At 39.6% G+C, this 11,729-nt stretch overlaps 1 protein-coding gene across 1 annotated transcript; it reads left to right on the plus strand.

Annotated features, from left to right (window-relative positions):
* The first annotated feature begins 9,675 nt into the window (after positions 1 to 9,675).
* LOC123600463 (olfactory receptor 56A3-like) lies at positions 9,676 to 10,635 on the plus strand. Its single transcript, XM_045482513.1, has one exon. It carries the CDS (start codon positions 9,676 to 9,678, stop codon positions 10,633 to 10,635), a length of 960 nt encoding a protein of 319 aa, XP_045338469.1.
* The last annotated feature ends 1,094 nt before the right edge of the window (positions 10,636 to 11,729 follow it).

Here is an 11,729-nt window from a genome sequence, read left to right on the forward strand (position 1 = left end):
CAAAGAATTTAAAGGTATAGAAATGTAAACTATTTAAACTAAAAAACATTGAGAAATAATGCTGAAAAAAAAAAGTAGAGTGACCTGATGACAGATATAATATTAACCAGTCTAGTATTCATATACTTGGTCATTGAAAGCATAGACAGAGAGGAAGTAGGGGAGAAAAACATAGTGACAATGTATTAGAGTTTATAAACTATGTAGAAATAAAATGTGTGGTAAAAATAGAAGAATGATATGGAGGGGTCAAATGGAAATAAACCTTTATAAATTCATATCTTATATATGAAATAGAATAATATTATCCGAAGGCTGACTGATAATAGAAAGATGCATATATTAAACACTAGCACTGAGAACAGTAGAAATTTTCTTTCAAAAGCCCAGATTTTTAAGGCCACGTAGTTTCTGTTGCAGCTATTCTGCCATATAGAGTGAAAGAAGCCATGAATGGGTTCTAATCACATCCACATAGCAAATATCTGTGGTTGAAGAAGTACCAGACATTGGAGGAGTTAAGCTGGAGTATTGAGGGACCCAGGGCTTGCTCATCCCTTGAACACAGCTAGATCAACTTCAAATCTTGAACACCTAGTAAATCAATTTGAGGACTGGGAGAACAGTCTGCATAGTTTGAGAGAGAACCAGGCAGGTATGAGGTGTGGACACAGGAATTGGGGGAGAGAAAAGCCATGGTGCCATGGAGGGTAGGGAGCTCTTTTTGAGATGAGGAGAGATGGGAGAGAGGCAGCATCTCATCAGGTTAATGCAAGAAAAGCACTCCCCCAAAACCACTGTCTGGGGGACTGGGAAGAACTCCAGAAAGTTCTTGCAAAAAGTAGAGATCAAATTCCTAGGTTTTGGAAGTCCTTACCATTCCCTGGAGTCAATTCAGGTGGGTCACAGTGCTTCAGAAGAGGAGGCCTGAGGCCTGGGAGCAGATAGCTGACACCATGGGATGGGGATCCTCTGGGTCGCAGGTTCCCCTTCCTGGACTGCATTTGGAAGAGGGTATATTGACTCTACAAGGACAAAAGACCCAGCTGGAGCCTATGAGCAGTCTTAACAGCAGGTGACAAAGGCACAGGCAGATGCTCTGCTTCACCATAAACTCCAGGCACATGCGCAGCAGTGCGACTGCCTTTCTGGGACAGAACAGCACCAGGTGCAGCACTGTGAGGTTCACCTTGGGAAGAGGGCAGTGGGACTGTATCTTGCCAGGTCCTTTAAGATTTGGAGTTATAAAATCCGGACACGCACCAGAGATAAAACATAGGAGAGCTGCCATGCCAGCCATGTCAACAGCCCAGGCACAGATGGGTTGAGGGCAAGGATCTAATGGAGGTTTGAGACACAGGAGGGGAGATTGTTTGTTTGTCTGTGAGGGCTCTCTGATCAGTGGAAGGCATGAGCTCCCCACCCCAGGGAAGAAAGAGCAGGGTTACACCATCTCCCCCAACCCCCACCAGTGTGGTTGGACTTCAGTGAGCAGCACAGCACCTCCAGTGGAAGCTGAAGTCACACCAAACCCTGCCCCGATGTGCCCTGCAGGTCATCTTTACAAGGGCAGGTCTGACTATGAGCCAGTGCAATGGGCCTCTCACCCACAGGACCAACACAGGCACCCCCGCATGCATGAAGTCTACTGATCATAGAGTTCTCCAAAGTCTCAGCTTCAGTTCTTCAGCTCTGGAGGAAATAGGAGCAAGCTTTTTTTTTTTTTAATTTATTCTTTTCTCCTCTCTCTCTCTCTCTCTCTCTTCCTCTTTAATCAGGCTTATAGTTTTTCGTTCATTTGTTTGGGGGGTTTTGGTGTCCTTTTATCAGATTTTTGGATTAGTCTTATTTTTTTCTTTCTTTCTTTATTTTTCTTTGGAATCAGGCTTATAGATTTTTGTTTGTTCAGGTTTTTTGTTCTTTTTCCATTTTTTGGGATCAGGCTTTTTTTTTTTTTTTAAATCAGGATTATTTTAACAAACAAATCAAGCCACACCTAGTTGAAGGTCCCAAAACCCCCCAATGTAAGCAAGGAGGAACTCTGCACAGGACTGATTCGGGGGAAAGAGCAAACAAATCACAATAGCAGAGTGTACACAGATAACACCAGAAATACTTTCTGAAGTGCTAGGCCCTGGACACTATATGACTGCCTCTTAATATACCATTATTCTCAGGAGCCGTAAACATGAACAAGCTTTCATAACATGCAAAAGAGAAACCTAGACAAAATGACAAGATGGAAGAATTCTCCCCAAAATAAAGATCAAGAAGAAACCACAAATAGGGATTGGCTCAAAACAGGTAGAAGCAAAACAGTTCAGAAGCAATCTGAACAAGAATTTAGAACAACAGTTGTGAGAATCCTTGCTGGGCTTGAAAAATACATAGAAGACAACAGAGAAGCCCCTGCTGCAGAGATAAAAGACCTAAAAACTAGTCAGGCCAAAATAAAAAATTCTATACCTGAGATGCAAAACTGACTGATGTAATCATAATGATGATTGAAGAAGCAGAGAAATAAATAGGTGATACAGAAGATAAAACTATGGAAAATACTGAAGCTGAAAAGAAGAGGGAAAGAAAACTGTTAGATCACAAACATAGACTTGGGAAACTCAGTGATTCCTTAAGCACAACAGTACCTGTGCGATAGGAGTTACAGAAGAGCATGAAAAAGAGACCAAAGTTTTATTTGAAAAAAATTAGAGCTGAGAACATCCCCAATCTGAAAAAGAAACAGGCATTCAAGTCCAAGGGGCACAGAGAACTCCCCTAAAAGTCAACAAAAACATGTCAACACCAAGACACACCATTTTGAAACTTGCAACATACCAAGATATGCATACCAAAAGCATCAAAGTTTAGAAAGGACCAGAGAACACCATCAGAAACTCCAACTCTACAGACAACATAATGGCCATAAATTCGTAACTTTCCGTATTCACTCTAAACGTCAATGGACTCAATGCTCCAATCGAAAGATATAGGGTAACAGAATGGTTAAGAAAATAAGATCTATCTATATGCTGTTTACAAGAGACCCACTTTAGACCTAAAGACATCTTCAGATTGAATGTAAGGGGATGGAGAACCATCTATCATGCTAATCATCAACAAAAGAAAGCCTGAGTAGCCATACTTATATCAGACAATCTAGACATTAAAAGAAAGACTGTATCAAGAGATGCAGAAGGGCATTATATCATAATCAAGGGGCTATCCACCAAGACCTAACAATTGTAAATATTTATGCGCCAAATGTGGAGCACCCAAATATATTAATCAGTTAATCACAAACATAAAAAACTCATCGATAGTAACACCACAATAGTAAGAGACTTCAACACCCCACTCACAGCAATGGACACATCATCTAATCAAAAAATCAACAAGCAAATAACGGCTGTGAATGACACACTGGACCAGATAGACTTAGCAGATATATTCAGAACATTTCATCGTAAAGCAGGGGAATACACATTACTCTCCAGTGCACATGGAACGTTCTCCAAAATAGACCATATACTGGGACACAAATCAGGCCTCAGCAAATACAAAAAGACCAAGATCATACCGTGCATATTTTCAGACCACAATGTTATAAACTCGAAATCAACCACAAGAAAAAATTTGGAAAGGTAACAAATACTTGGAGACTGAAGAACATCCTACTAAAGAACAAGTGGGCTACCAAGAATTTAAAGAGGAAATTTAAAAGTGTATGCAAGCCAATGGAAATGATAACACCACAACCCAAAACCTATGGGATACAGCACAGGCAGTCATAAGAGGAAACTATATAGCAATCCAGGCCTTCCTAAAGAAGGAAGAAAGATCTCAGACACAAAACATAACCTGACCTTAAAGAGCTGGGAAAAGAACAGCAAATAAAACCCCAAACCAGCAGAAGACAGAAAATAATAAAAAAGAGGGCAGAAATTGATGCTATTGAAACCAAAACAAAACAAAACAAAACAAAATAGTAGAACACATCAATGAAACCAGAAGCTGGCTCTTTGAATGAATTAACAAAGTTGATAAACCACTAGACACTTTGATCAAAAAGAAAAAGGAAAGGACCAAAATAAATAAAATCAAGAATGAAAGAGGAAAGATGACAACCAATACAGCAGAAATATAAACAATAATAACAGAAATTATATGAGCACCAATATGAGAAATTATATGCCAATAAAATGGCAATCTGGAAGAAATGGACAAATTCCTAGAAACATATACACTACCAAACTTAAAACAGAAAGAAATATAAAATTTTAACAGATCCATAACCAGTAAGGAAATCGAAGCAGTAATCACAAATCCAAAAAACCAGAGTCCAGGGCCAGATGGCTATCCATGGGAATTCTATGAAACATTTAATGAAGAGTTAACACCTATTCTCTTGAAGCTGTTCCCAAAAAATAGAAATGGAATGAAAACTTCCAAACCCATTCTATGAAGCCAGCATTCACTAGATTCCAAAACCAGAGTCCCCACTAATAAGAACTATAGACCAACTTCCTTGATGAACATGGAGGCAAAAATCCTCAACAAGATATTAACCAACCAGCTCCAACAATACATTAAAAAATTATTTACCATGACCAAGTGGGATTTATACCTGGGATGTAGGACTGGTTCAATATCCACAAAACAATTAACGTGATTCATCTCATCAATAAAAGAAAGGACAAGAACCATATAATCCTCTCAATAGATGCAGAGAAAGCATTTGACAAAATACAGCATCCTTTCTTGATAAAAACCCTCAAGAAAGTAGGGATAGAGGGATCATATCTGAAGATCATAAAAGCCATATATGAACGACCCAATGCTAATAACATCCTCAATGGGGAAAAACTGAGAGCTTTCCCCCTAGCGTCAGGAACAAGACAGGGATATCTACTCTTGCCAATGTTATTCAATATAGCATTGGAAGTCTTAGCCTCAACAATCAGAAAATACAAAGAAATAAAAGGCATCCAAATTGGCCAGGAGGAGGTCAAACTTTCACTCTTCGCAGATGACATGATACTCTATATGGAAAACCCTAACGATTCCAAAAAAAAAAAAAAAACTGCTAGAACTGACTCATGAATTCAGCAAAGTTGCAGGATATAAAATCAATGCAGAGAAATCGGTTGCATTCCTATACACCAACAATGAAGCGACAGAGAAATCAAGGAATTGATCCCAGTTCCAATTGCACCAACACCCATAAAATACCTAGGAATAAATCTAACCAAGGACGTGAAAAATCTATACACTGAAAACTATAGAAAGATTATGAAAGAGATTGGATAAGACACAAAAAATGGAAAAAGATTCCATCCTCCTGGATAGGAAAAACATATTGTGAAAATGTCGATACTACCCAAAGCAATTTACATATTCAATGCAATCCCTATCAAAATAACACCAGCATTCTTCACAGAGCTAGAACAAATAATCCTAAAATTTGTATGGAACCAGAAAAGACCCCGAATAGCCAAAGCAATATTGAAAAAGAAAACCAAAGCAGGAGGCATCACAATCCAGGACTTCAAACTACTACAAAGAGGTAATCATCCAGAGAGTATGGTACTGGCACAAGAACAGACACTCAGATCAATGGAACAGAATAGAGAACCCAGAAATGGACCCACAAACGTATGGCCAACTAATCTTTGAGAAAGCAGAAAAGAATATCCAATGGAATAAAGACAGTCTTTCAGCAACTGGTGCTGAGAAAACTGGACAGCGACATGCAGAAGAATGAACCTGGACCACTTTCTTACACCAAACACAAAAATAAACTCAAAATGGATGAAAGACCTCAATGTAACACAAGAAGCCATCAAAACCCTTGAAGAGGGTTTTGATTTGGCTGCAGCACCTTCTTACTCAACACGTCTCTGGAGGCAAGGGAAACATAGCCAAAATGAACTACTGGGACCTCATTAAAATAAAAAGCTTCTGCACAGCGAAAGAAACAATCAGCAAAACTAAAAGGCAACTGACAGACTAGGAGAAGATATTTGCAAATGACATATCAGATAAAGGGTTAGTATCCAAAATCTATAAAGAACTTATCAAACTCAACACCCAAAAAACAAATCATCCAGTGAAGAAATGGGCAAAAGACATGAATAGATACTTCTCCAAGGAAGACATTCATATGGCCAACGGACACATGAAAAAATGCTCCACATCACTCATCATCAGGGAAATACAAATAAAACCACAATGAGATACCACCTCACACCTGTCAGAATGGCGAACATTAACAACTCAGGCAACAACAGATGTTGGCGAGGATGCAGAGAAAGAGGATCTCTTTTGCATTGTTGGTGGGAATGTAAGTTGGTGCAGCCACTCTGGAAACAGTATGGAGGTTCCTCAAAAAACTAAAAATAGAACTACCCTACGACCCAGCAATTGCACTACTAGGCATTTATCCACAGGATACAGGTGTGCTGTTTCGAAGGGACACATGCACCCCCATATTTATAGCAGCACTATCAACAATAGCCAAAGTATGGAAAGAGCCCAAATGTCCACCAATGGATGAATGGATAAAGAAGATGTGGTATATATATACAATGGAGTAATCCTTGGCAATCAAAAAGAATGAAATCTTGCCATTTGCAACTACGGGGATGGAACTGGAGGGTATTATGCTAAGTGAAATTAGTCAGTCAGAGAAAGACAAAAATCATATGACTTCACTCATATGAGGACTTTAAGAGACAAAACGGATGAACATAAGGGAAGGGAAACAAAAATAATATAAAAGCAGGGAGGGGGACAAAGCATAAGAGACTCATAAAAATGGAGAACAAACAGAGTTACTAGAGGAGGTGTGGGAGGCGGGATGTGCTAAATGGGTAATGGCACTAAGGAATCTACTCCTGAAATCATTGTTGCACTATATGCTAATTTGGATGTAAATTTTTAAAAAATTAAAAGAAAAATAAATAATGCTCACAACTAAAAAAAAAAAAGAATTAATTATTGATGATTTGGGTGTAGATCATTTACATAAAAAAAGAAAAGTACATAATTGTAATTAAACCGAAATCAAAAAGAATGAAGTGGACTTACAACAGTAACAGGGATAGTTGTTCATGATTTACTGTTGAGTGAAAACAAAGAATAACATCAGATTTATGATCCACTATATTTATAAAATTCAATCCATTCATCTTTCCATAGGTGAACATATAAGCATATTTAAGTATTCCTAAGATTAATTAGAAAGACATATTTTAAACACACTGGAGCTTTCACTTTTCTAAAGAGAAAAGAAATAGGAGTGAAGTTGAGGTATTCAGGGACAGGGAAATAAAAATAAAGCAAGAGAAGGCCTTTAAAGAAACTGATGCTGACAGCACAGCCCAGGGAACACGGTCAATGCTACTGTACTTGTGTTATATGGTGACGGATGGTAGCTATACCTGTGGTGAGTGCAGTATAACTTAACTGTATACACTTGTCGAATCACCATGTTGTACACCTGAAACTAACGCAACATTGTGTGTCAACTACAATCAAGTTTTTAAACTGAAACGTAAGAAAGAAAAAACAAACTGATGATGCTTGCTCCCATAATTTGAGGATGGGAATAATTCACATGAGGCTCAAAATGAAATAGAAACGACTCCTGTTTCCTAGTATACAGTTGTATACACATCCCATTTGAAAAATCTTCCATTACAGCAAAAATCATGATAGGACTCTCTCTTTTAAAAACACATTGCATTTTCTCAGGAATATTTTTTCCAAGTTACTCTTGCATTCTTATCATTATAACGCCATGATGAAAGTCATTATAAATTTACATCAGTCCATTTAATAGCATGGTTTGGGAGGCACCTATCTGACAATGGGCTGCAGGAAGCCCATTGGAACTTCTGAGTGAGATTATTAGACCCATAGAGGACACCCAGTGTGCCTGTGCAAACGAGTGTGAACGTGGATGGATGGATGGATGGATGGATGGATGGATGGGTGGATGGATGGATATAAGACCCCGAGTCCCAGGAGACTAATTGCCTACAGGATGCAGTCAATGTTGGGCTGGATTACCAGAGCTCCTTCCTTTTAGAGAGAAAGAAAAACATTTTCTTCTCCTACCTGCCTGCTTGTCTCCCAGGAGGGCCTTTTAAGCACAGGGAAATGGGGATGGAGAAGTTCCCTGAGGGCAAAGTCCCTGATGCTCTGGAGTTATAACTACACCCAGCTATTTCAGGAACTAGCCGGAACTCCAATATCAGTGGAGCCAGACCCCTGCTCACATCCTCTGTAAGTGAGTCTGGATAGAGGGTGCCTGAGGGGCAGCTATACCAGGAGTAGGCAGAACACTGGGCATGGTGGGGGGAGACATTTCTCTTTAGTCCAGATCTGTGCTCCGTTCCATTCCTGAGTCACTACTGTAAAAGTAGTGCAAAAACAGGATAGGAGAGACCGCATGCTGTCTCAGATCAGGAGGCACGTGTGAGAAACTGTACTCTGGAACCTTCCCTTTTGCTGTTCTCTTGCCTTTTTACGTATTTTTCTGGGTGCTGCTAGAGATGCAGAGGGGCAGGAATTTGTCCATAGGAGATGAATGGGGATGGGGATAGGAAGCCTGGAGAGTGTATCATCTGGCGCTTACTTTAGATGATTCGGAGTTTTCAACTGTACACGCTACAATGTAGTGGCTTTATGGCAAACACTCTGCCCACAAATGCTTGAATCGTGGGGGAGGAATTAAATTTAATCTAAATAACATTAGAGGTTGAAGACAGAGACCACAACTGGGGTCAGTGGGAGTAAGAAAGTGGTTCCTCAGTTTAAGCTCAATCTAAAGAATCTCTAAAGCTATGCTGTAAAAACAGAGAATTATGCCCAGATGATCACTGAGGTATCTGTCACTGGATGCACACAATAACGTCCTAAACAATGTTTAGGAGAGATGTTTAAAGTTCTCTGGGAGTCACTGGAGTTCGGTGGTCCCTACAACAACAACTACTACTACTACTACTACTAATAATAATAATAATAATATAGAGAACAACAATAATAGACACAACATAAAAAGAAACTAAGAAGAAAATTATACTCAGAGCAGTGGAAGCAGGAGTCAGAGTACTAAGTGCAAGAGAAAGAATTATTCCAGATTTCTGGAAGCCTGACCAAGAATTGTATGTGCATGAGGGTGCATGAGAGACAGTCATGTATCTGAGTCCCTACTTGAGCCAGGTTCTGCTCCTTAACCTTTGTGTAGACAAACCATATGTTTATCATATGGTAGCCCTTGGGGTCACAAAACAAAAAACAAAAAGGAAGAAATTTACGAGCACAAATTTAGAGACTCATCTGAAACAAAGTAGTCTCTGAGCAATTTCCCCCTGCTCTGTGTTTCTTCAAAGAAATGACAATTCTATTTTTAAAAACCTGAAAAAAATCAAACATGTATAAATAAATCATGTTACTTCAATCTTCTATATGGCTTAGTGATGAGAATATCTGAGTAACATGGCACAAATGATAAATAGATAAATTCACATGGGTCTGGATGACCTGCTAGGAATCACAAGATTTACCTAAGTGAAGCAAATTGTTCTAAATTCATGTGTCCTAAACCAGTAGCTAATTTAATCCTAATTTTACAGATCACTAAAAGGAAGCTGTAGAAATATATGACAAAATATGACAGTGCATCAAAATGGCACCATCTCCTTTGAGATTTCAGACTTCCTCCTGAATTGTTTTGTCAGGTCCCCCAGCTGGAAGCTCTGGTTGTCCCTGCCACTCAGCCTCCTCCTCCTCCTGGCTATGGGGGCCAATGGTATTCTCTTGATCACCATTCGGATGGAGGTCTCTCTACATGAGCCCATGTACTACCTGCTCAGCCTCCTCTCCCTACTGGACATTGTGCTTTGCCTCACCGTCATCCCCAAGATTCTGGCCATCTTCTGGTTTGACCTCAAGTCCATCAGCTTCTATGCCTGCTTCCTCCAGATGTACATCATGAATTGCTTCTTTGGCATGGAGTCCTGCACATTCATGGTCATGGCCTATGACCGCTATGTAGCCATCTGCCACCCACTGAGGTATCCATCCATCATCACTGATCATTTTGTAGCCAAGGCTGCCATTTTTATTTTGGCCAGAAATGCACTTCTTACTATGTTCATTCCCATCCTCTCTGCCCGGCTCCATTATTGTGGAAAAAATATAATTGAGAACTGTATGTGTGCCAATCTCTCTGTGTCCAAGCTCTCCTGTGATAACATTGGCTTTAACAGAATTTACCATTTAGTTGTGGCCTGGACTCTACTGGGCTCTGACCTCATTCTCATCATCTTCTCCTATACCTTCATCCTACGAGCCGTTCTTAGACTCAAGACAAAAGGGGCAGCTGCCAAAGCTCTGAGCACTTGTGGCTCTCACTTCATCCTCATCCTCTTCTTCAGCACCATCCTGCTGGTTTTTGTTTTTACCCACATTGCCAAGAAAAAAATTTCCCCTGATATCCCTGTCTTACTTAATGTGTTACACCATGTAATTCCTGCAGCTCTCAACCCCATTGTCTATGGGGTACGAACTCAGGAGATTAAAGAGGGGATTAGGAAATTACTGAGGAGGGCAAGAGAGAACAGAAAGTAATCATGCTCTTGCTTGTTTTTTCTCAACCAAGAGCTCAAAAACACAATCAGTAGGCAGGGACTGGGAGATAGACATACAGTTCTAATATTCTCATGGGACATGCCTGATGATAAAAACTATATGGTTTCCCCTTTACCCACAGTCACATCACACTTCTTACCCACCATGGTTTTCTGAAGAGACTAAGGATATGGCCCTCCTTTACCTACCTGACCTTGTCCTTAAGTCCTTTGGTAAGAACTGCCTCTCTAACAGCTTCTCAAAAACATGAACCACACTTCCATCTCTGGAACTATTTGCTTATTGTTCCTCTGTCCACATAACTCCTTCCCTCGCACCCAATGGGTCTCTCTGACCACAGTATTTAAAATAGTACCTAACAATATTCCCCCAAAGCACAGATGATGTCCCAACACCTTCTCTATTTCACTGTTCTTCACAGCATTTGTCACTGCCTACTGACCATAAAAGTTCCTCATTTACTTGTTTAGTCCGTTGACATTCATTAAAATTTAAGGAGTAGAAAGGCACAGTGTTTGGCTTATGGTAGAGACCCACAAATGTTTGTGAAATTAATGATTAAATAAATGCTGAATAAATGATTAATTGTATGCTAGTTACTAGGAATATAATTCAGACACGGTACTTTTTCTCTGGGTTTTTATATTAGACTTCAAGAGTGAGGGAGACCATATTTCATCCACATTCCATGGTCTGAGCACTATAGGACAGACAGGAGCTTAGTCATAAGAGCAAAAGTATATTTTTAGGAACTTTGAATTTGAATACACTTGAGATATTCAAATGGAAGTGTATAGACTTACAGGTATCACACTCAAATAAGATTTGCTCTTGGAAGAAAAAGAGATGTACATATGAGAACTGACTACATATCCTCATTGAAGCAATGGAAGGAGATGGAATGGCCAAGGGAAAGAAAACAGAGCAAGAACATAAGAAAGCCCACCAAAAAACCCTGAAGTGCTCCATATTACCTTTACCTTCTGGTATCAAGAGATTAACATGGATTCACACAAAGTAGTGTTCAGTGGATAAGAAAAAATAAAAGATTCACAGAAGAAAGCACCTCAACA

Source organism: Leopardus geoffroyi, chromosome D1 (assembly GCF_018350155.1).
Source record: "Leopardus geoffroyi isolate Oge1 chromosome D1, O.geoffroyi_Oge1_pat1.0, whole genome shotgun sequence".
Lineage (NCBI taxonomy): Eukaryota > Metazoa > Chordata > Mammalia > Carnivora > Felidae > Leopardus > Leopardus geoffroyi.

Coding starts and splice junctions, on each gene's coding strand:
- LOC123600463 (XM_045482513.1), top strand. CDS start 9,676: ATGACAGTGCATCAAAATGGCACCATCTCCTTTGAGATTTCAGACTTC.